The sequence below is a fragment of the Rhinolophus sinicus genome, linkage group LG03, assembly GCF_036562045.2.
Source record: "Rhinolophus sinicus isolate RSC01 linkage group LG03, ASM3656204v1, whole genome shotgun sequence".
Classification (NCBI taxonomy): domain Eukaryota; kingdom Metazoa; phylum Chordata; class Mammalia; order Chiroptera; family Rhinolophidae; genus Rhinolophus; species Rhinolophus sinicus.
Genome location: NC_133753.1, coordinates 111,471,393 through 111,497,702, shown reverse-complemented (window position 1 = coordinate 111,497,702; position 26,310 = coordinate 111,471,393). Strand labels below are relative to the sequence as shown.

Genomic DNA, 26,310 nt, shown 5'->3' with positions numbered 1-26,310 from the left:
CTCACTTCCTCACTCAAATGTCACCTTCTCAGTGGAAACTTTTACCATCTCAATAGCACACACATATCCTTTTCCCCTTTCCTCAGCATTCCAAGCATGCTGTATATTTCAATGTATTTCTACGTCCCTCTAGCATGCTATATATCTCTCTATCTTGTTTATTGCCTTTCTTTCTCACCCCAGATTATGAGCTCCACGAGAGAAGGGATTGTGTGTTTTGCTCACTGCTAGATCCCCAGGACACAGAGCACTTCACAGTACGTGCTTACCATTTATTCAGTTCAATGAATGTTGAATTCCAACAGCCACCTAATTAGTTTTGCACACAGGCCAGCTACAAAGGCTGCAATCCCCTAGTAGGAACAGCACAGCTTAAAGGACCACTTGATTTTTCTGGCCTTTTCTGGTTTTCTGCTAATATTACTAAAGCTCAAGAGCGGATTTGAAAACTGGCTACATGATGCAAGAGTGGTTCCTTCCTGTCTCCATCTTTACAATAGAGATAATAAACTGTGATGAAAAGTTATGCAGGTCAAATAAGATCATGGTTATGACAATTTTTAAAAAACTACCTGGTTGCAGCTTTCTTTACAGTATTGTATTTCAAAACAGTTCAGCAAACTCTGCAGCTGTTTGATCATACTTCTAGGGTTCGGCAAAGGATGGTGTTTATCCTCAAAAATAAAATTTAAAAATACATAAATAAAAATCAAGTGATTGAAGAAGCCATTCATTGTTACCTGTTTTTACATAGGAATATGGGTAGAATTTAGGTTAAAAATGGATTCTGCTGCAACTTTAAGTTGCAAAAATAATTATTTTCCCGTACATTTTACAAAAGAGAAAATCGACCGCCGAGGAGTACCTCTGTTTGAATTAAAACAGGAATAATTCTTCACAACTTTAACCATGCTGAAACTTCCCCGTTACTGCTTTTATTATATCCATCTCTAAGCTTCCTATCATTTTTGGAGATGCCTCGTTACAAAAAGGTATCCCAACTAACCTTTCTCACCTTCAGACATCACAGCTTTTAAAATAAAGGTGTCATCGGAAATTTGCACACGCCAAACTGCGTTAGGACTGGAACTGGTTTTTGGTTATGCAAATCTAACACTGCCAGGCGTGTGAGTTCACCGCCTCAAAGGCGGCACAGAGGAAATCCTGTTTTCCCCTAGGCTCAGGCCTGAATTGAATGCGGGGAGTCGCGGCGGGAAGGAGCTCCGCCGAGCAGGCCTCGCCGAGGGGCGCACCTCGCCCGCAACTCCGGAAGCACCTGCGCGCGGGACAGGAAAGCGCCCGGCAGCACCCGGAGGAGCCTGGGGCAGCAGGCGGCTCCAGTACCGCCGCGGGTACCGCGCGCCTGAGGGGAAGCGGCCCTGTAGCCCTGCAGCATCTCGCGAGATCTCGCCGGCTCACCCCCAAGTACTGCGAGCTCAGAACTTAAAAAAAAGCCAGCGGGGAGAGTCCCTAGAGCCGCCGCTGTGGTGGCAGCTACCGCTGGAGCATCAGCAGTCGGCGTGCCCCCAAGCAGGGCCCGCGCGCCCCTTCGCCGGCCGTGCCGGGAGCCGTCCGCAGCCTGGGCTGCCGCGGCCGGGGCTGTCGGCTCGTAGAGGCACAGCCCCAGGGGCGGGGAGACGGCCGGGGGGCCTGCTCCTCATCACCGCAGAGCGGGGCGGGGGAAGGAGGTGGGGGAAGATGGGAGGAGGGCGACGGAAGGGGAGGTAGCGGCGCGGATATCTTCCCGGCGACGGCGGTCAGGCGGCCGCGCCCGCTACCCGGTCGCTCTGCTCGTGCTGCCGGAGGCCCGGCGCGGACTGGCTGGACGCGGTCTTAACGCTGGCCGCTCTCGCGTGGGGCAGCGCAGGACCCCGGGAGGGCAGGGGCGCCCAGGGACCGTACGCCGAGTGCCACTGCAGGACCACGGGTGGGCGGGCTGAGGGGCGGAGGAGCTTCGGGCCCCGCCTCCCGCGTGCTGCAGCGGGAGCCTCCACCGCCGCGGCCCCGGCGAGGCTTTAAACAGCGGGGCCCGCCCCGCGGCCGCTGCACTCGCGCGCTGACTCGGCTCCTGACGGCGTTCGTGCCGGCCCGGTCGGGCTAGCGGCGGAGAGCGGGCGACGGCGAGAGCGACTCCCTCATCTGACGTTGCGGCCGCGGCCACCGCCGGCCAGGGGCGCGGAAGGCGTGCTGCCCGCGACGTCCGCCAGGCTCTCCGGGTCCTCCGGGGGTCGGGCAGCGATGGAGCCGAGGCCTACGGCGCCCTCCTCCGGCGCCCGGAGGCTGGCCGGGGTCGGGGAGACGCCGCCAGCCGCTCCGCTGGCTGCCTCTGGGGTGGACCTGCCCGGCGCGGCTGTGCCCTCGATGCCGGAGGATGCTGCGGCCGCTAGCCTGGGCGGCGGCGGGGTTCGCGGTGAGGGCTCAGCGGCGGCCGGGGACGGGCTGGGCAGACCCTTGGGGCCCACGCCGAGCCAGAGCCGCTTCCAGGTGGACCTGGTTTCCGAGAACGCGGGGCGGGCTGCTGCGGCGGCGGCAGCGGCCGGTGCTGCGGCGGGGAGCAAGGAGACCCCCACGGGCGGGAAAGTTAGCGGCGAAAGCGGGCCGGCCAAAGGTAGCGAGGAAGCCAAGGGCCGCTTCCGTGTGAACTTCGTGGACCCGGCTGCTTCCTCGGCGGACGAGAGCCTGTCGGATGCGGCAGGGGTCGGAGGCGAGGGGCCCAACGTGAGCTTCCAGAACGGCGGGGACACAGTGCTGAGCGAGGGTAGCAGCCTGCACTCGGGCGGCGGCGGCAGTGGGCACCACCAGCAGTACTACTATGACACCCACACCAACACCTACTACCTGCGCACCTTTGGGCACAACACCATGGACGCCGTGCCCAGGATCGACTACTACCGGCATACAGCCGCGCAGCTGGGCGAGAAGTTACTCCGGCCAAGCCTAGCGGAACTCCACGATGAGCTGGAAAAGGTGAGCTCTCCCTGCAGCCCTGTCGCCAGTCCTCCCTCCTTCCCCAACCTCTGGTCCGCGCTGACCGCGGCATGTGGCCGCCGGCTCTCCACGGGTGAGGCGGCGGGAAAGGACGTGCACGACTCGCTGGCATCTTTGGATTCAGCTGTCAAGGGTGGAATTGCAGAGGAATGTAACTTAATCTCTTAAAAGTTTGCAGCGCGGGTTAGGCTAGTTACGTGATACAGGAGAGGCTGCGTTTAACAACCTTCCCCATCCAGTTATGTATCTCCTTGTACGCTTTTGTTTCTCACCCACGCTTAACAATTACCATCCCTTTGTATGACAGTTATGCTTGTGGGACCCGGGAAGGGAATGTGCAGGAGGTTTAGGTGAGGACGTCTCTCGGGAGAGAGTGGAGAGCACCTACCATCTGTGTCCTTTTCAAAGATTGTGTTGTATAGCTTATGTACACCCATTAGGGGTCCCAAGAGTGGGAACTTCAGTGTTTCAAGGAAAAATCTTAACAGGATGTGTTTGTGGTCTATGAATTATTAAAGCTCAATTCCTGCAGTCTTGAATATGCAAAGATCATAAATCTTGGGACATGCTGTTCCTTATAATGGCATAAATCCATTTTTTAATGTAAACCTTTTGGGAGAGGACTATATCAAAATACATAGGCGGGAATGGGGGGAAGCGGGACACAGAGGGGAGAGAGAGAGAGAGGAGAGAGAGAGAGAGAGAGAGAGATAGAGAATAGAGAATTGGTTTTTTTTCTGTGGAGGAAGTCCAGAAAGATTTTCTAGGGTCTTGCATAAGTAGTTATACTCTGCAAACAGAAAGCCATCCCTATAAATTCTATTGATTTTTGTAATTCTATTTTTTATGGCCACATACGACTTTTATTTCTTTAGGGTACAAAATCATTATTTCGAGATAACATTGATGCTTTTGAGGTTCAGTTAATATTTAACTTTTTTATGAGTTGGGATTACTTCAAATCTGCTTTTACAAGTGTGTAATGACTACATTGATGGAATTTTGTGAATGCAGAGAGTCGGTACCGTACAGGTTGAAATGATCATAATGTGGAAAAGTTTAAATACAGAAAGTATGTAATTTGTTTTGGATATGATTATTTGAACTCATAGTCATTTCGTACAAGACTGTACTTGTCCCAGTGTTTGATAATGTAACATTCATACAGTTTGAAATAATTACAGAGGTCCCAACCCTCACAGCTTATTGATTGTTTAAAAACCTGACATCATTTAGCTTTGGATAATGCTACTCCTGTTATTCCATTGTGGTATTTTGTCATATCAGAAGAAGAACAATTTTTAAAACACTTCTTTTATTCATACTCCTGTAGTTCCTCCCAGATCTATTTTTTGTTTCTTTTCAAAACTCAGTCTTTATAAAATAGGTTCGTAGCTGGTAATTTTCCCTTTTTAAGAGAACTTTTATACTGAAAATATTATACAGATACATTTCAGATTTATTTTACCAAAGCCGTGTAGTTTTAGCAGTAAAGCACTCTATATTTACCCGTAAGTTTTAGAAAGGCTTTTTAAATTGAAGGATATTATATTCCTTGAACTTGTATGCTTCCTAGGAAAGTTTTTATTTTAAATTATCTAGTAAGAAAGCACTAGAAATTCTCTAAAACTTCAGGGTTGTTTTTGTTTGTTTTGGCATTTTTGGTCAGTTTACAGTGTCTAAAAAAAGAAGACCTGTATTGCTAGCTGTATAGTACTTGAACTCAAGCAGACTGTCAGCCTCAGCTTTCTCAGCTTTCAGGGTTATTTTGAAAAATGGGGGGAAAAAATGCACATAAAGACGCATGTTCAGTGCCTGGAAAATAATGGCTAGGGTAGTCATTTCAGTCTTCTATTGATTGACCCTTCAGAAAGTATGTGGTTAAACTCTAGGATTTTAATTAGATTCTCAATTCCTACATTATCAGATAATGTATATAAAATGTTCAGAGTTTCATTTATGCAACAGGTAATATAATGAATTCTTTGTAGTTTTTTATCTACCACTCGGGTCCTTTATGTCCCACCCCCGACCTCCCCCCAAAAAAAAAAAAAAAGATTTATTAGGTTAACTCAGCATAGAGCCTCCTATTGAAGATACTTTTGTTTAGAATTTAGCAAATGGACTAAAGAAATGTTTCATGTTAAGGAGTACAAATCTGGCTATAGAGATACACCGTTGTTGAAGGAGGGCAGGAGAGGGGTGATAGCATAGGTTGGCTAGATCCCCAAAAGTTGTTCCTCACCCTGTCTAGATTGACTTCTATCTCCCTAAAACCATTTGTAATACTTGTAGCCCCCAGTGAACCACACATTTTATAACATTTAATTCTAACACTTCATTGATTGTCATGTAGTAGTATAGATTGGTCACTAAGTGCTTGTGTATCTTCCATGGATCAAACTCTGTGCTAGGAACTATGGAAGAGCAAAAGCAAAAGACAAGCACTCCAGATTGTCAGGGGAAAGGACCACATTGTCTTTCTTCTACTTGAATTCCTTTCATTGCATAGCACTGTTACTTTGAAGTATTTTGCCTAAAAATCCAACAGAAAGGGAATAGTTAAATGTGCATGGTGCATCTTGCTGTATTATGCAGCCATTCTAGGGCCAGCACTGATGAATTCTCCGTTTATCAAACATTTATTGGTGAGAGGAATTTCTTAGGTGTTGGACACATGGCTGTAGCACTGTGGGGTGATGCAGTGATTAGAAAATCAGTTACGAACTCTGTTTAATCATACATTAACCAAATAGTTGAACAAATAACATAGTTAACAAACTTTTCTCCCCAATGCTATGCAAGGAAAGTACATATAGGATTCTAGTCAGGCTATAATAGGACCTAATTTTAATAGGAATTGGGGAGGCCTTTTTCAAGAAGTGTGACATTGAAGCTGAACCCTGAAGGATAAGTTGATGATAGGGCAGGACAACGTTCCAGGTCAAAAGAACATACGCGAAGGTAGTGAGGCGAGACATTGGTATGTCCAATGCTCTATAAGGAGGCTAGTGTAAGATTTTACAATAAATGTAGTCGGAAGGGATTGAAGGATTTTGTGTGAGGCGGCAACATGATCTGGTTTGTTTTAACATTGCTGGGTGCTGGGTGGAGAATGGATTGGCCAGGGCAAGAATGGAAGCAGTGAGACCCAAGCTATTACTGTGGTCTGGGTTGCAGATAATAAGGGTTGGTGGCAGAATGAATTGGATGTAGGTGGACTGGATGTGGGAGTGAAAGAGAAGCTGATTCCCAGGTTTTGGATTTGAGTAACTGAGTAGATGGTGTTATACATTTGGGGGGTGGGAGGAGAAAGAAATCTGTTTGGGTAGCCGGTAAGATGTCTTAGGGAGCGGGGCATTAAACATCTATATGTAAATGTATGTATGTGTGTATACACATACATATACGTATATATGTAAAAAATATATATATAGTGTATTTGTATATATGTGTGTATATAGTGTCTAAGGTTGTGGATGAAATTACTTAAGGAGAGTGGGTAGATGAGAGAACGGAAATAGGGTCTGGGAATGTCTGAAGGTCTGTTAGAGATTGAGAGACACTAGCAAGGGATATGAAGGAGCTGCTAGGCTGGTGAGAAATAGTCAAGCTGTGTCAGGGAGGCTGAAAAAAGTTTCAAAGAAGGCAGGAACTCTTTAGAGCTGATGCCAGAAATTGATTTTCTTAAAAAAAAAAAAAAAAGTATTTCAAAAAATAAAACGAAATGGTGATTCCTGCTCCTACAAGAAGAAAAAAAGTGGAGGGAGGGTAAACAAAGAAATAAGAATTTGATGTACAACTTCAGCATGAAGATGGAAAGCATGATTATCAAATTTGGAAAAGTATGTGGTGGACAATCTCTAATAGCTCCTACTGAATATAAAGCACTATTACAGTAGTTTTAGAAGGTAGCATTACCTTTGTACAGTTTTCCTTAGGCCAAGGCTTAGGAGCCTTTTACTGGTAGTGTATCAAGTCTTTGTATAAGACCTCTGTTTTAGCCTTTTTCATTAATAAAATCAGACAGGTAAAGTGTCCTTTATGTCTCGATGAGCTTGTTGGTTTTTTCATTTAATTCCTAAGAAATAGGTTTTACATATATTTTACTCATGATAAAATGGGCTCACAGAAAGTGAAGAAATTGCTTAATATCACTCTCATGGAAAGTGGTACAGATGTAATTAACACCCAGCTTTTTCTGACTCTAATGCTAGGCCATAGGACCTCCTCTTTTTAATTATCTCTTTTCCTTTCTATCCCCCAGACCTGCTCTGAAATGGCAGGGATGTTGAGGGGGACACACTGGGGATTACCACCGTCACCTCTCTACCATGACCTCCTGAGAGTGGAATGATTACATAACAGAGAAGTGAGGAATTCTTGTGATGATGTATGACATGACTGCCTCTTTCCCTAGGATCTGAACTCGTGTCTCGTTCATCTTCATACAGAGAATAGGTACTCAATAAACATTTATTCACCGACTGTATTAGGGTGGGCAATTCCGCCTACTTGACAAGGACTTTCATTTAAAACGTTCAACAAGTATGTTACCTTTTCTAACTCCTGTAGCTGCTTCTCTCTGAGTGGGCTGTGTTGATTCTTGGACAAGAAATTCCACACACTACTAATCACTTCAGTGCATAGCTTGAGTCCTTAGAGGTCGTCCTGGAGGAACACGAATGAGTCACATCCCTGGGGTTAGGGAGTAGAGTAGTTCCAGGATTGAGTGAAGGTGGGACCCTGATAAGAAATATTTGCACGTGGCAAAGTCAAACTTGGACTATTTCACAATTTTGTCAGGGGCTCCACCCTGATATGGTGGAGCCAGCAGAGCTGAAGTCTGATGTATGTGTGCTGCTGTGTGCATTTCCTAGGTCGACACAAACTGCCAGCGAGATGGCAAGATCAACTGTGCGATTTCCAATGTGGCCCCCAGTCTACACTGCTGTGTAATCGATGTCTTCTCTGTGTATTGCTGTTCATACTCATATTCCCAGTCCTGTGGCACTAGAATCTAAAGGACCAAACAGTGTTTCTCGGTGCTGGTGGGTTGAGTGTGTTTGTTTTCATTAATTTTCAATTACGTTTCATATATATGTTTAGAAAGTCTGTAGTACTATGATCAAATTGGTTCCATGCTGAAGTGAAAAGAAGATGACTTTGGTGACTCAGCACATCCTTGCTGAGCACCAGCCACACTGTTCTCCGTGGCGGGGACAGGCAGTGAGCACAACAGAATTATGGCGCGTTCGTTCCAGTGGCAGGAGACAAACAAATAGGTCCGGTGTAATTGCTGTGAAGAAAACTGAAGATGGGTAGTGATGCCTGGGGGGTTCTTTTTTGGAGTGGTTAGAGAAAGCCTCTCTGCTAGGTGAGCAGATGCTAGAAAGGAGTAAGAGCTCGTCCCATGCACATACCTGGGGCGAAGAACATTCTAGGCAGCGGAACTGCAAACACCAAGACCCTGAGATGAGAGTGTGCTTGGCGTGACTGAGAAACAAGGCGGCCAGCAAGACTGGAGGGCCAAGTGGGAGGAGAGAGCAGTTGGGAGTGAGGAATGAATAGTGTAGAACTCGCACCTCATGACAAAGACAGGACTGGACTGTAAGTGAGGTCAGGAGCCATGGAGGCTTTTGAGCACAGACTTGATATGATCTGATTTACGTTTTTAAAATATCACTGATTCTGTGTGCAGAATACACTGTAAGGAGATAATGGTGGAAGCTGGGAGACCAGTTAGAAGCCTCTTACAGTGTTTCGGTGAAGATGATGATGACTTATTTACTAAGGTGGTAGTGTGTGATACAAAGAAAGGTGTTCTTCAAGTGCTGGATGTGTTTGAAAGGTAGAATTATTGAGATTTGCTGATGGCTTGGATGAAGGGGATGGAAAGATTAATGCCAGGTTCCCCCAGCCCCCTTAGGGTGGGTGGAGTCCATAGATAGGGAAATTGGGAAGAGCAAGTTTGGGAGGTGGACTCAGGAGGTGAGTTTCATTCTACAAATTAGTTCTACAGTGGGAGCTACTGGTTAGTGAAATAAAAGAACTTAAGAAAATGGATTTTAAATTGTAGCATAAAAATGTGCTCGTATGCTACAAATTTTAGGTAAAGCCATGAAAACTCGTTTTTCAAATAGAGTACAAAGGGGTGGGGAACTAGTGGGTTGATTCCACAGAGTGAAAGGGTGGGGGGATGGACAACAAGGAAAACTACTTAAAATACTGAAGTTAAAACCAGATCAGTGGCTTTCTATTTAAAATACAGAAGCTGTCGTCTGCTAGTGGCTTTATTATTCTTCCATTTTTCACTAGAACCTGTACCAGTTCTGTCTTAAAGCTGTTATGAAAAATGTGGAGTTGATAAAGAACTTGGGGAATTCTAATTAGAAGAAAGGGAAAATCTGAAAAGCAAAAATAACTTAGTGGAATGTTGTCTCTCTGCAGAAGCTAATTATGGCTGGTGTGTTTGTAATACCCTTGGGCTCAAATTTCTCTTGCTTTAAATGTGCTGTTGCTGAACATTCACAAATTAGATGCTCATTTAGGTTGAGAACTCTAAAAACCTCTGGCATGGATCTTTGTTGCTTTGGTGTGAGTTAGTTCCTTCATCAATGTAGCTTCTAAATAGTTTAGTATGCAAGTCATTTTGGAGCTGTTTTGCAGATGGGGGGCTTGGTAGGCTAGGCTTGATTACTTGAGTGGAAGAAGACTCAAAGGACCTGGGACCCACCATCTCTGTAGTATGACTTCTACTACATCATTTCACCTGAATAGTTCTTGTTGAAGTCCCCAGTCACCTTAGACCTTATCACCAATTCAGGACACTCCCCCCCCCCCCCCCCCCCAAGCAGCATTCAGCCTTTCACCAGCACTTGATGTTCTTTTGAAGTCTTGTCACTGCCTTGGCTTGCATAATAGCACTCTGTCTTTCCATTTTTCTTTTCCCACTCCGGCTCTTTCAGCCCAGTGTCTTTTGCGTTTTCTTTATCTCTAAACTGGCCACCCTCAAGGCTTGATTCTGGCTTTTGGTCTTCCTCTGTCTTCTTTCCCTACACTATATTATCTGTAGGCTAATGACTGAAAATTGTGTCTCCCACCTGTACCCCTTTACTGAGTGGGCATCCAGTGCCTGCTGGAAATTTTTGCTTTATGTCTCAAAGGCACCGCAGACTCACAAACTTGATTGCCTCACTCCCTCTCCAAAAACAAGACAGCCCAGGCCTTCTTCCAGTGTGTCCTATGTCTCTGTGAATGGTACCACTATTTATCGCATTGCACAAGTGAGAAACCTATGAGTCATCCTTGACGCTTTCTTTTATTCCTCCCATCCAATTCATCACTGAGTTCTATCACCTTTATTTCCTAAATATCTTTATCTTCACTATTATCATCCTAGACCCAACTGCAGCATGTGCCTCTACAGTAACCTCACTAGATTCTCCAAATTCACTATGCCTGCTTCTCCCCCCACCCCCCATCACTATTATGCCCAGAATGATCTTTTCAAAACAGAATGGGTTATGTCATTCCTTGGCTTAAAACTAGCCCTGCATTGTCTAGCTCTAGCGTACCTCTTCTCCAGTGTTGAAACTATTCAATGGCACAATACTTCCTTTGCTATAGGGTCCTTGTACTTCGTACTGTCTGAACTCTTCCTCTCTTCTCTCCCATACACAGTTAACTTTTCAGTTTAAAGATTTTACTTCAATCCGTATTTCCTCAGAGAGAAAGCCGTATTGTCCTCTAGTCTAGGACAAACCCTTTTTCCCCTTAAAGCCCTTATTTCAGTTAGTGATCATATACTTATTAACATGGTTATTTGAGTCAACTTGAACTTCAAGCTGTATGAGAAGCACACTGTGTCTGTGTCTGCTTATCATCCCTGTCCCTAGCACCTTGTATGCAGGCTTGACCCTCAATCAATACATGTTGAATAATAGAACTAGTTCTTTATAAATTATGAATATTATGTTTAATTATATAAATATTATGTTATACTACACTATTTATAAATTAATGTAGTATAAAAGAATCTTAAACTCTTTTACGTACCTTATATTTGTTAGCTAGAATTTCTAAAGGACATTTGACAGGCAAATTGCCCCAATTTGCACATTTGAAGTTGAAGGTGCAAAAGAGCTAAGGAACTTGTGCAAAAGAGCTAAGTAAGGAACTTGTGCAAAAGAGCTAAGGAACTTGTGCAAAATCATAGGACCTGTAACTGGCAGAACAAGGATTGAAACTTGTGGCAAACATTCTGACTCCCAGTTGGTGTTACTTCCAATACCCTACAGTTTAATACTGTATAAGTTCTTGTTATTTTGGTGAGTTTTTTCTCTTTTTAAAATATCTGTGACAGTTGTTTATTATTCCATTAAAGATAAAGTAGAAAAGATTTGGACTCCTCAGTTTCAATGTGTGGATACATCTTTTCCTAGTAGAAGAGTCTTCAAAAAGAAATTAAATATAAGAAAGTTTCTTATAAATGGAGTCTTAACTAAGTTTTTTCCCCCATTTCCTCTGCCTTTCCCTATCACTATCTCCCATAAATTTGACCTAAATTTTTTAATGTTCTAGGGATGTGCTTTTCAATATTGTAACCATTAGTCACAGGTGGCTGTTAAACTCAGTTTAAATTAAAATTAAAAATTATGTTCTTCAATTAATTACTCAAGCCACGTTTTAAGTGCTCATACTCACATGGGGCTAATGGCTACTGTATTGGACAGTGGAGATATAGACCATCTCCATCATCACAGAGAGATCTGTTACACAGGCCTGTCAAAGGAGCGATGTTTAAGGGAACTTTTCTCCTTTCCTCATTCCTCGTTTCTTTTTTTTTTTCCTTCCACATTAAATAGTCACCACTAGTTTAAAATAAAATTTTCTTCTAATTTTGCAGGGGATTCTTCCTCAAATAAAGGTTTCTAAAACATATTAGGCCCTCAATGAATTGTTTGTTGAATCAGTGGAATATTTTTTATTCCAAGAATTGAGATCTGGGTCTTTAATTGGAAAGGCTGTATAGAATTTCTTAACGTTATATAAAGTGTTAGAGTTTCCAAAGCACTCTAAAGCTACATACTCTATTTTTGGTCTTCAAATCTATCTTTAAAAGAGATGGGTTTTCAAAAGGTCTTGGAGTAACAGTCTCATTTTGCAAGGCTGTGGTTTGCCTAAAGCCACAAAGCTAATACTTGGTAAAGCTTTTGAAATTAGGTCTCTGTCCCCCATCCTTTTTTTCTGAACCAGTGATTCCTAAATTTCTAAATCACCTAGAGAAACATTACAGACTCTTCTCTGCCAAGGAATGTACATATAGTTTTCTACATATACAAAAACTTTCTGGTGATTTCCCAGAAAGCCAGGTTTGAGAACCATTTCCCAGACCATACTAAGAGTCCTACACTTTGGTTGTCCCAGTGACAATATGCATAGTTATTTTCTTTGATATGCTAGCTCTCAACTTTGAAATACCCTTATATAGACAAATGCTAACTATGAAAATAATCTGTTTTCATAGCTTTATGATAAATTACTCTCTGTACTGGCTTAACTGTAAATTTATAGAAATAATAGATTTGAGTTATAGGCTTGGAGAAATTATGATGCTATCTCACTTATTTCTATCCCAATTATTTGGCATATTTGCTGATCAAAAAAAAAAGAAAAATGATCCAGTAATTCAGCAAGGCAACAACAACGACAACAAAAAAGGCCTCACACAAAAGGGATTCACCACACCTGCACTTGGGGACTGTATAGTTACACTTTATACATAGTTACAACAAATATGGCTGTCTGGTTTCCAGAACCAGGGCAGGTTAAAAAGAAGGAACACTGCAAAGGTGGATCCAGAGATAGCCAGCATGTTACAGAGACAAGATAAGAAAATCATGAAAAGCAGAAACAAAGTTCTCAGAAAATAGACTAGAATAGCCTTTTTAAGTAGATGCAAAGATACAGGACCTGAGTTTTGGTTATCGCAGCATCTCCATCTAGCATAATGCTGGCGCAAAATAAACGACAGTAGTTTAAATATTAATACAAGAAAGAGTCAACGAACTACATACACATTTTTGGAAAATTTCAGTCTCAAGTCATCCTAGAGTATTACATTTTCAGAGACTGAGGACTAAATCCTTTTCAAAACCCACACTTTAAAAATTTACTCCAAGGTTTTCACTTTCATTGTGTGTTGTTTATTTAAAATTTTTATTATTTCATTATGTAGAGAAAATAATATAGAAGGGTTGGAAAATAGAGAAAGTAAGTTACAGACTTTAAATTCTTAACATTTTTGCACTTTTATATATATTTTTAAACTACAATTTTATATTCTACTTTTCTCACCTAGTATTAAATAATCAATAGTAAAAAAATAGTTTCCTATTTCACCACTTAGTAGTTGTCTATTTAAGTGAATGTTTGTATGATACTCATACATGTACCATACGATACATGTATACCATAACTTGCATTTTCTCTTTGTAGACTATTTAGTCCATTTACATTTATTGTGATTTGGTTGTAATTAGGCCCGGTATTTTGCTGTTTTTCTTTTTTTTTCTTAAATCTGGTTTATGATCCTCTAACTTTTTTATTGTTCCATTTTAATTCTTCTATTGAGTTTCTAAAAGTTTTGTATCTCTGCATTATTGTTTTAGTGGTTGCTCTACTTAGGGAGAATTTTGAATGTCTCAGCTAAAATACTGAACCTTAAAACAAAGTACTTTCCTTAGTGCTCTGGTTTTCATATAAATTATAAAACCAACAATACAGTTGTATTTTTGCTTTCAACAGTCACGGCTTTAAAAAAGAAAAATACATAATAGTGTTTTATACTCATATTTATTTTTATTGTTTTTCATTTCTTCTTATAGATCTGCGTTGCCATTTGATACCGATTTGGTTCCATGAGTACTTCTTGTAATGGAGGTCAACTGGCAACAAAATTCTTTTAGTTTTTAATTAGTTGAAGGTGTCTTTATTTCACTTCACTTTGGATGTAAACTTCTTGGTTGACAGGGTTTTCTTCTTTCAGCCCTTTGAATATGCACTTCCAGTGCCTTTTGGCCACCACCGTTTCTGATAGGACAGCCATTAATCATATCATTGCTCTTCTATATATATGTTGTTTTTCTCTGGTTGTTTTTAAGATATTATCTTTGGTTTTCAGCTGTTTTCATAGGGGTGTCTCTCTTCGTGTATCCTTTTTGGGTTTGTTAAGTTTCTTGTATCTATAAGTTAATTCTTTTCACTGCTTCCTCCGCCATTTCCATTCTGCTGTTGAATCCATCTAGTGAATTTTTTATTTCAATTATTGTGATTTTCAGGTCTAAACTTCTAATTTTTAAAATAGAGTTTCCATTTGTCAGTTGAGATTCCCTCTGTTATTCGCTGGTACCATATTTACCTTTAATTTTTGAACGTGTTTATTATACCTATTCTGAAATCTTTGCCTACTTGGAGTTAATTTCTAATGATTGGTTTGTTTGTTTTTATTACGAGTTCAATTTTCCTGTTTAGTAATATTTTGGGGTGAAAACTTGAAGTATAGATAATACATTGTAGTAACTTTGGGTTGTTGTTTATATTCTTCTAAGGATTATTGTTTTTTGTTCTAACATGTACTTAACTTGCCTAGGTTAAAACTTCAAACTGGTTCCTTTCCTGGCAATGTACTAGCTGATATCTGCTCTGTTTTATGGTTTCCAGCTGCTTTGTTTAGCCTGGCTCCTGGTGGAAGCTGGGTGGTTTCCCCTACACCTGTGTAATTTAGTTGTCAGCTGAGATTTGGGGCTTACCCTTACTATCATTACATTTTTTTCCTAGAGATTCCAATTTCCAATTCTTTTGCTGGCTTTTGGGCTCTCTTCTGTGATATTTCAAGTTATTAAGGCTTCAGTTTCAGCCTTCCAAGTTACACATCTCTGGGGAATGCTCTCAGTTAAAAAAGGCAGCAAACCCAGGGATCTCACCCACAGCAGCTCTATCTACCAAGAGTATTTCCTTTCTGGTCTTTGCTTTTCTCCCATTTGCCCTAGGTAGGTAGGTATGTATATTATTTTAAAAATAAAACAATTTTAAATATAGATCACATATTTATATTATTCATTACTACTGGAAAGTATAAGTTTTCTGGTGATTTGAATTTAAATGTTTTCAAGCTACGAGTTTATTGGCATTAGCAAGTTGGGATTTGAAATGATACATAATTATGCTATTCTTAATGCTTTCTGTTGTAATTCAGTCTTGAATGATTAGTAAAGAACATGATGGGCTAGGTAGAGGACTGAATTCTTTAACTGCAGTCAGCAGTTCTGACTTGGTTCATTGTAAAGTCACATGGCCACACCATCCACTTTTATCTGTGGCACTTGAGTTTTGAGCTTTGCATTAGTACCACTGGATATTAATAGACCATTGTTAACCAGAGCAGATTGGATTCCTGTAAAACAATACTTCGTTTTGAGAGAATAGCCTTTGGAGGGGGGGGCATTACACTGAATACACCAATCACCGACAGCACGGATAGGAAATGTTGGTGGCTTGAGGATGATATAATTGGCTAGTACTTGATGAAAAAATTGTTAGAATAAACCCAGCCACTTTGGCACTTCAATTTGCACATGTATGCATCAGTTTTAATTACTAATTTGGCTATGTTTCATGGTATTGACTTACCTTAGTATTAAGCAGATGCTATTAAACTATACAAGAAGAAATTTTTACCTTTAAAGTATCTTTATTAATACTTTAGTTCAGAGGTTTGCTTTTAGGATTTAAATAGCATTTTGGGGTGAACTTTTAACAGTTTAAGTGTAATTTTGGGTTTATTTAAATTGGTAATAAGCTGCTTGTAAACAAAGTAATAAATTCTTGTATATTAACTGTGCCCTGGAATAAAGATCCCCACTCCTCTGGCTGCCATTAGCAGTGATTTAATTTGCTTAATTAAAGATGGGCCTAGAAGTTTTGCTTCTATTCTCAGACTATGAAATCTAACCTGAACCTCAGCTAGGCCTGCTATAAAGTGCTTAATGGTTGCCAGAGGAAGTTACCATTTACTCAGTAGCTTTTAGTTCTAAAGAAGATACAGAACATTTCTAGTAGCATGATCTTTGATCATCACAGCCACATTCTTCACACTATACCCAACTGACTTGCAGATGGGGTAGGTGATAAATCCTCGCTCATCAGGCAAAAAGGTGATGCCATGTTTGTCTGTAAAGCTCATTGTTTTTGGTTATACTTTTAAAAGTATTTTTTGGGGGGCAGTCGTGATGGCTGAGTTGGTTAGAGCGCGAGCTCTGAACAACAGGGTTACCGGTTCGATTCCCACATGGGATGGTGGGCTGCTCCCCCTGCAACTAAAGATTGTAAACGGCGACTAGACTTGGAGCTGAGCTGCGCCCTCCACAACTAGATTGAAGGGCAACGACTTGGAGCTGATGGGCCCTGGAGAAACACACTGTTCCCCAATAAAATTTATATTAAAAAAAGTCTTTTTATTGTGGAAAATAGCAGAGAAAAAAAAAATAAATGTATAACTTAAGTGATCAACACCCAGATCAAGAAATGGAACATTGCTGGCACCCCAGAAATCCTCTGTGCACTCCTTGCTGATCTCCCAAAGGAGCTGCTGTCATGGCTTAATGGTGATGATTTCCTTCAGCCTTGGTTTTAATTTTTTTTTTAAATGGCTTTCATTACCTTTATGTATTCCTGAAGAATATTACAGTTGACCTTTGAACAACGCAGGTTTGAACTGTGCAAGTCCACTTATACATGGATGTTTAAATAAATGTTATAAATGTATTTTCTCTTCCTTAATGATTTTCTTAATATGCTTTTTACTAGCTTACTTTGTTCTAAGAATGTAGTATATAATACACATAACATACAAAATATATGTTAATCGACTGTTTGTTATTGGTATGGTTTCCATAATAAGTCAATAGTAGGCTATTAGTAGTTAATTTTGGGGGGAGTCAAAATTATACATGTATTTTTGACTGCACAGGGGTTTGCCCCCCCAATCCCTGCATTATTCAAGGGTCAACTGTAGTCTAGTTTTGCCTGTGGAATTATACAGTATATTTTTATCTGCCATCTTTTGTCTTTTGTTCACTGTTAGGTTTGTTTGTATTGATAATTCATTCATTTTTATAGCTATTACATTTTTATTTCATTGTATGAGATGCTACAGTTTATTTATTCTGCAGTTACGGATGTTTGGATCGTGTCTAGTTTTTGACAGTTTTTTACAGTGCTAATATGAACATTGTTATACAAGTGTCCTGCTTCATGTTAGTATTGTTTATGTATAGAGATATACCTAGGAGTAGAATTGCTGGGTTAAAGGGTATGCATATTTTCAGCTTTAGAAGATAATGCCCAATTTTTTCCAAAATAGTTTACTAATTTATATTTCCATCATCATCATATTTTCTCGGTTCATCTTCTCAAACAGTATGGGGCAACCCAGTAATATTATCTCTTATTTTTACAGATGTGGAAACTAAGGGCCACAAGGGTTAAATAACTTGCCAGTGTTCACATAGCTAGTATGTAACAGAGCTGGAATTTGAATCTAGATATGACTTAGGAGCAGACTCGCTAAATTTCACTTCTGTTTCTGGACGTTATTTGAAAAACAGATTGCCCATAAAAGCTCAACATTTATTCACTGTGTCTCTGATAAAAATGATAGGAAAGGTGTGCCCTGGTGGACCTTCCATTTTAATGCATATTGAAGGAGTGGGGGTGGGTGGGTGCATAGATTACAAAAACTAAGTAAATTAAAAAGTTAATTACACACTGTGATGTATGCTATGAAGAGAATAAAAGAGGGGCTTGGATGAGAAGAAAGTATATATATGTTGGGTGGACTGGGAAGTAGAGGGCTCCATTTAAACTAAGACCTAACGGATGAGAAGGAGCCCAACCATCTTCCAAGTATGTTAAGCAAGCAAAAAGTCCCTCAGGAGAAAATACTTTAAAACCAGTATTTCAGCAATATTATCTAATAAAATATTTTAGTTGGAGCTCTTTTAGTAATTTTCTAACTTAAAGGATAGGCATTCAAGGGTATGTAAAAAACTTTAAGGAAAATTAATAGAAATAGGAAATTGGTCCATACAGTGGGAAAAAATACAGAAACTTTACTTATAAAACAGACTAATACCTTTTCTTTAATCATGTCAAATCTTACTATGAGTGGTTAACAAAACATTGATTACAAATTCAAGAATTCTGTGTGGATAATTTTATTTTTTAAGCCTTCTTGAAAGGAATTGCTAGCTTGAGCAACTAATGTGGGTCTTTAATTGGAAAAAAAATCCTAGGTAACACAGAAACTGAATGATTGGCCTATTTTAACTACCCTCTCTACCACAATAGCCTCCAAATAAACTTCCAAAGTAAAGTCACACACATAACTATCCAGTCACAGTTTCATACTTAAACATTTGACATGCCTTCCAGATGGGATATGTCTAGACACGAGCAATTCTTTCTCCACCATAGGTAGTCCAGTGCAGCTGTCTATAGCTTACAGCCCTGTAGGGCAAAGAGTTTTATAGACGCTCTAGACCCTGGAGGAATTTCTACAAAGCACAGAGGTCTTTAAATTTCCTGTGGTGCCATCCAGTGCAGAACTTCTGTCATTTTTATGAGGACCATGTCAGGAAACCCCTAGCTTCTGTGTATTTGGAAGTACAGGAAGGAGGGAAAGATGAAGCAATGTGAAGAGTGAAAATAGCTAGAGAATTGGAAAGTTCAAGCAGGACAGTGTCCTAAACTGGGTGATTTGTCAATCTTATGCCTCCTTGTCCCAAAATAGATGCCTAATATAATTTACCTTGGTGCACTGTAATATGTGGAATTGTACCAGTTAGAAGAGTCTCTGGATTGCCATATTAATAGCTGCATGATTTGGGGAATCTTAATCTCTCAAAGACTGTTTCCTTGTTTGTTAAGGGGGGCTAATAATACCTCTCACCAATGTGCCAGTTCGGGGAAAGAGGACATGTAAGCATTTAAGGGAAGTGTCTGACTGTAACTTTCAAGGAAGCCAGACAGAGTATGAGGGTCTCACATACTAAGACTTCTTAGTTTATCCCATAGCTAACGGATAACCAGACCTAGATTATGTACAACTATATTTTATAAGAAACTCTTATTTCTTGAAGGCAGAAAAACTATTTTGTGTTTTGCAATATTACTTTGCACAAAAAACTTGGGGTCTATCACAATAAACGTGAATTGGGTTGGATTCTATGCCATGGTTAACATCACCCCCAAATATGCAAAATCAAGTTATTTGTTACCCTACAAACCAATTCTTTATCCAGGATTGCCCTCTTTAAAAGTCATGGGGAAAAAAATCATCCCTTTCCCTGTTCTATTTTCCAAGTGTTTGTGTAGTTATAGGAAATAGTAAGGGAATTTCTCAGAAACAGATGGAAATCTGCTTGCTAAATAGTCTTTTCCATCTTGTTTTTCATTTAGTGCAAGTGTTAATTTGAGGTAGGATATAAAACTCAGCTTCTGGAAGGGATTATTGTATTGGTTTTATTTATGTGTTACTTTCCCTAACAATGGACTTGTGACTTTTTTGGTAGTTGTAGTTACCAGCATTTTTTAGCATTGAGATGATGTGTGTGCTCTGCCAGAATAATTTGAAGTTGGATAACTTAAATGAGGGTAAATATTTTTGAATTTCTGTATTCTCTACCATAGCTACTACCCTGTATATAGCACCTTCTTCTGCATATGCAGTTGTTAAATGCATCAAAGCTTTATAGCTGCGTATCCCCCCCGCCCCATTTTTTCCTGCTCATGTTGCTTTTTTTCTGTCATTTTATTTAGTAAGGTTGATTTACTGTGTAAAAAGATACATCAATTGTGATTGGGACCCAAATTTTATTTCCCAGATCATCTGGCAGGGCTAGTCATTGTTTGACCCCTATTTTGTGACAGCAAGAAAATGATTAGCCTATACAAGTAACTTTGTCTTAATTGAAAAACTAAAACAATCTCATATTCTTTCTTTTTCTGCTTTGCAGCTTTCTTCATCAATAATCACCCTTGTTTTTTATATATATACTTTTTGTAAATGAATACCTGCTCTTACACAATCTTCACATTATCTGTGTAAGTTAGTGTATTAGTTTAAGAACCACTTTCTAGTCACAGAGGTGATGCTAAAAGCAATTTTGATGCTAAAAACAATTTTGTTCCTTTACAAAGAAGCATACACTCATATGATCAAGATTTAATGCAATATGTATATACGTGTATCAGAGACGCAGTGAGGGGACAAAAAGAGGAGGATCCCTGGTTGAAGGAGGAGGTGCCTCAGGCTTTGGTCCTCCTGTAATGTCACAGGTCCCAGCTTTTCCACAGGTGCCATGGGAGCAGCACTGACTGGGTCCTGAGAGCATGTGGAGTTCCAGGGACACTTCTGCCATTGCTCTCATAAAGTCAAGTGAGTGTGTAATCGTGTTCTTGTTGGAAAATGGCCAGGCATTGAAAAGCCAGGCCACCTAGGAATAAGTTTCCTACTCATTATTTTGAAATCTATAACTAAGTCACACTCACATTTCTAACATGGCCTTGGCACTTAAATTGCTGCATTGTAATCAAGCTGTATCAGCTGGCTTTATAGCCATGCGCTAGAAGCCTTACTTGCTTTATATGGCTGTCTTATTGCAAATTGATCTTTATTTAGAGCCTCAAGACTCCAAAGGGATGGTACTGGAGGCAGGGATTATCTCCATTTCACAGAGTAGGTAACTGATTTTCACAGAGAGGCTGACTTGAAAAGGAGTATTATTGAAAAAAGCAACCACCCTTTTATGGACTGGGTAAACATTTAATTTAATAGAGGCTGCTTAGTATAGTGGAAACTGCCTGGGATTAAAGTTAGAAGACCTACCTTTCATCTCTAGTCTCTACTATAAAAATATAAACTCTAGGAGGGCTGGAAAGTACCTAGTATGTGCTTGATAAAATTGATTAATAAATGTTTGTTTAATGAATGAGTGGAAGGATGTGATTGTGGTTTATCACCAGAAACTTTATTTGCAAATGAAGACTCTTCAAATAACAGAACATCAGAAGTTACTTTGGACTTTTTATAATAATATATTAAATACAGTTAAGGGTTTGGAACATTTCCCTCTTCAAAGGGTGCCCCTATTTGAATATCCTTAAGTCTACCTGGAACCAATACTGTGACAGCCTTAAGACCTGAAGAGACATTTTGGTACAGCTATGGTCAATTGTTCTTTAAAACAACAAACAAAACGAAAACTTAAACATTTCCCCCTCCTTCCAACTTAAAAATATATATATGTAATTGTCTTTTGCCCACTGTGGCCTAAAATTGCTGAACAAAGACTTTTGCCCAGCCTTTACTATTGCCAGAAACGTGTTTTATTAGTATTTTAATTGTATTTAGAGGTTACAATGTTTAAATGATCTTGAGTTTTCTTTGCACAATGGTAAACACCTTTATTAACTTACTTTGGAAAAAAATGTGATCATAAATCATTTGATCCCCGCACAATCATCTTTCATGGGTTTGACTGACATCCTTGGCCAGTGACATTGCAGAGACCCACCTATGCTACATTATACACTTGAGATGAAAATTTTGTGGACTTAGTAACTGGGGTGTTCAAAGAAAGGTAAATACAATATTTTAGTGTAATGTGTACTTAAAGCATTTAACAGTGAAAAGTGCATTTAGGAACTGATAAGGGTGTCACAGGAGACATTTCTACACAATATGGTCCAGAGCTAGTTAAAGCAGTGTTAAGGTTTTTCATTGTAAGTTTCTTAAAAACTTGGGTAAGTATTTTTTTCTAAAGCTTGATTTTTGTCTATTATTTTAAAATGAAATCTGATTTCATCATAGATTGTCACAAAAAATACTGAAGACAATTTTAGTGTTAGGGAATAAACAGTACCTTGATTTTGTAAGAGTTTTTTGTTTTTTTAACTGAAAAATCACCATTAAACCAAGTCAGTATATTATAACTAGTGTTTTCTCTTAGGTCAAGCAGAATTGAAATGTGACCTTTGATACGTAAAAGATCATTTAAATCAGTGGGTTAAAAGATGAGTTAATTTTTGGATATTGGAAACTGAAAATACTTTGTAAATTTTTAGACATGTGCATTGAGGAATAAATCTAAAATACATTTATATTACAAAGGATTTTCATTATTAAGAACTTACTATCTTTCTGGTCAGATGCTTTTTTGATAGTTAAGTATTCACTGAAAGCTTAAGGAATTAAAAACTAATCAAAAAAGAGAAACCTTTTCCCTCTTTTCATTTAGAGGAAAGTTGCTGTTCATCACACATTGACAATTTCTTCTTCTCATTTGATAGGAATTGGAATAGTAAACATAATGAAATATCCAAGTGGCCACATCAGTATTTACACCCACAGCTGAAATTCAGAGGGAAGGTCTGACCTGGAAATGAATGGGAGCCATCACTTACTGCTTATCACATTTAGATGGTGTTTAAAGCTACAGGTCTGGTGAGATGACCATAGGAAGAAAATACAGAGTGAGAAAAGGAGCTGTCTAGGATCTAGGACCAAGTGTTGGAGGGACTGTTACTCTTCAATTGCTGGTAGAAGAGGCTGACAGAACGTATGGTATTTCAGGAAATGTTTCAGGAAAGAGGGAGTGTTTAACAGAATCATGCTGTTTCAAAAGTCCAGTGAGACAGAGACTGCAAAATGTACTTTAGAGAAGTCTTTGGATGTGTTATAAAACTTTCAGTGTTGGGGTGGCGGGGGGCTGAAGCCAGGTTGCTGTGCGCTGAGGAATGTGCTATAGTATTTACAGCAAGTTCGGCTGGACGATTGCGATGGGTGGAGTGAGTGGTGTGCAGTAAAAAGTTAACCGCGGTTAAAGGAGAAAGAACGATCAAATTGAGGTGGAAATTTGAATGTATAAGGCAGAGAAGACATTATCCACAGTGTAAAAATTCTCCTTTTCTCTACTCTCTGCAAAGACATACTGACCATGGAGACCAGAATTCTCTTTCATTCTTGTATTTTCTATATTCTCAGAAGAATGTTCAACTCCTCGTGTTTTTTCTTTGTAAGTTTCTTTTTTCATTCGGTTTCCGTATCTTCACCCACTAGCTGTTTACCTGGCCTTTCTCCTAAGTTCCAGTCATGAATTTTTTAACTGCTTGATAGAAAGAACTCTTGAATTGTCTCATGGCTCCTCAAATTCAGCACATCCAATTGAATTAATCATTTCCTTTTCAGGTGACATAATTTACTGGTATCTCTATTTCTCTAGTTAAGAAATCCTTCTAGTTACTGAGGGTCTTACTTATCTGGGTCTTCCCTTGTTTCCTCTGTCTCTTCCTCTCTCCTCCCTTCTGTTCTCCGCCCGACCCTCAATCCCTGCTTGGTAGATAGACTCAGAATCACAGTGCTGCTTTTTGAGAGATTATTTCCCCAAATAAATTCAGATTAATTTGGTCCATCTCATTTAATATGGTGTTATACATAAAATAATTTATGTTGCTATTTTTTATGTATTATCCATTATGTGAAAAACAGTAAAGAACACAAACCCATCGTTTCTGTGAAAAGGGTAGGTAAATTGAAGATTTTATTTATGTACCTTTGCGTCAGCATTATTTATAGTTCATAATTGTATATGTGAAATTCTTCTGAGTGTAAGGTTTTAAAGCAATATTTTTGTATGTAGACAAAATGCCATACCCAACAATTTACTTATTTCTCTGGAATTGATGTATTTAAAGAAATAAAATACAGATATTCCCCAACTTTTTGAAAACTTGTTTTATGCCACTTTACTTCTTACAATAGAACTGCACTAGTACTTATTTTCACTAACTGAAAGAAATCCAAAGAGAAGTTTTGCTTTTATGAAAAACTATGAAAAGCAAACATAGCATTCAGCATTTGTTTTGCAATGGGCCATTCTTTACGGAGGCGGTGCACACCCCAAGCAGTGAGAGTAGCCCCGCCAAGCTCCTTCCCCGGGAACTGCACTCAGCATCTCAGCATCAAGCTGTCATAACTTTGAACGGTGTCTGTGAGCACCTGTGCTTTAATCTCGATTTATTCGGTGCATTCATTAGCAAAGTGTGTCCTAAGGTAAAGCTTCTTCGCTTTACGCCATTTCAGCTTACAAAAGGTTTCATAGGAACGCTCTACTTTCAGATAGTGGGGGAAACCTACATGTGTGTTCTACTCTGGTTTCCTATTGCTTCCAGAAATTAATATAATCATAAACCCAATTTCATTATATTTAAGTCTATTGATTGAACTATAAGTAATAATACTTATTTGATTTTAATTTTTGAGTTGTATTTTAGAGATTATCAACAAATATTTTTTTAAATAGAGCTATTGGAACATGATGAGGAAGATAAACTTCACTTTATGTGGGCCTATCTTTATTTTAAAATACTACTCCATGCACTCTGGAAAAATCTTTGTGTTTTTGAATATAGTTGTTTGTAGTATTATAGTGGAAACTAGTATAGTTACTGCTAAGTCTTCAACTTTGAGGTGGAATTCTGATAAACACCCACAGCAGAAATTTTAAGATGCTTGCATGCTTTTGCTTTGTTAAAAAGACACCCACACCAATACTTAGCTTTGAAAAAAGTAGCCTATTTCATACACACATCTTTAGTTTTTTGTTTTTGTTTTTAAACTGAGATGAGAGAGAGAAGTCTTTTTGTGTATATTATGGACATTATATTTTCTTGTAATACTTGCAAATTATATGGTATTTTAAAGTCTTCTTTCATAAGTTAACTGAAGAGCACTAAATATCCTACAATGAGAAATAAGAAACTTCTGTCTGCTTTAAATTGAATTAACAGGCAAACATTTTTGTTCTGGCTTTTATTTGAATAATTGAACAGTTGAATCATCGGTTCTTTCGAGGAATCTTTTTTTTTTTTTTTTAATTTGGGATCATCACTGGTGCTCTACCATCTAGAACACACCCAACAGTGGCAATAAAACCTAAGCGGGTTTCTCTTGTGATTGCGCTATACAGACCCCAGGTCACAATTTTTTTTTTCTATTTATCCGTATTTCTAACAAGTTGAATGGTTACTTGTTTCCATGTTTATACCAGATTCTAAGCGAGGAACGGTAACAATAGGCAGACACATTGACTGAAATGAGGAGTAACAGTCTGCAGTCTGATATAAAACAAGAGATGAGAAAAATGATCAGACGTAGTCATTTCAAGAAGTATTCATGACCCAGCAATTCCATTCCTAGGTATATGCCCAAGATAATTAAAACATATGTTCACACAAAGACTTGTAGATAACTGTTCACAGCAGCATTATTCATAATAGCCAAAACGTGGAGTCAGCCCAGATATTCATCAGCTGCTGAGTGGATAAACAAAATACGGTACACCCATACCGTGGAATATTATTTGGCAATAAAAAAGTGAAGTACTGATACATGCTATATAACATGGATGTGGCTTGAAAACGTTATGCTAAGTGAAAGAAGCCACACACACAGGCCACACATTGTATGATTCATTATTCCATTTATATGAAATGTCAGAATAGCAAATCCATAGCAACAGAAAATCCATAAGTGATTGCCAGGAGCTGGAGGAAAAGGGTAATGGGGAGTGACTGCTAATGGGTATGAAGCTCGTTCTGGGAATGATGAAAATGTTCTAAAATTGACTGTGGTGATAATGGCACAACTTCATGAATATACTGAAAATCAATGATTTGTGTACTTTACATGGGTAAGTCGTGTGGTATGTAAATTATGTCTCAAATAAAGCTGTTTAAAAAGCGTAGCACTGGGATAATTAAAAATATTTGGGAGTGGTTAGTTCTTTATACCACTAGCTTGGGGCATCCCTCATACAGTATAATAGTCATCGATACAGTAGATAGTAGTTTTGGAACTGTGTGTTGAAAGGGAAATTGTTATAATTTATTTCTCTTAGGAACTGTTTTCAATTTGTGAACTATCGGAGTAGCTAAAGTAAAATTCATTTTTAAGTTCTTAATGATCTCTGAATGACTTATTTTCCATGTGTTTCACATAGTTGAAGTTATAGCTGTGTTTGTTAATGGAAACATGGAGATTAGTTGAAAATTTGATTGTTTTTCTCTTAGCACCATTAAAAAGCCTAAGTAAAATAATTTTTAAAAATATACTTAAAGATATTATTGCATTTAACTTCTGTTGCTTAAAAATCTAAAATTTAGCAGTAGTTAAGTTGTATAAATGTGGAATCTAAGAGC

General features: G+C 39.3%; 1 protein-coding gene across 3 annotated transcripts in view; it reads left to right on the top strand.

Moving 5' to 3' along the window:
- The first annotated feature begins 2,023 nt into the window (after positions 1–2,023).
- Positions 2,024–26,310, top strand: part of SLC12A2 (solute carrier family 12 member 2) — an 83,628-nt gene continuing 59,341 nt past the window's right edge. The window contains exon 1 of one of the 3 annotated variants that reach the window (XM_019732390.2): positions 2,024–2,967. In XM_019732390.2, the coding sequence (XP_019587949.1) occupies positions 2,239–2,967 (729 nt within the window). In that variant the 5' untranslated portion in view covers positions 2,024–2,238. The remainder of the gene's footprint in view (positions 2,968–26,310) is intronic. The other 2 variants (XM_019732391.2, XM_019732392.2) reach the window with 2 other exon arrangements.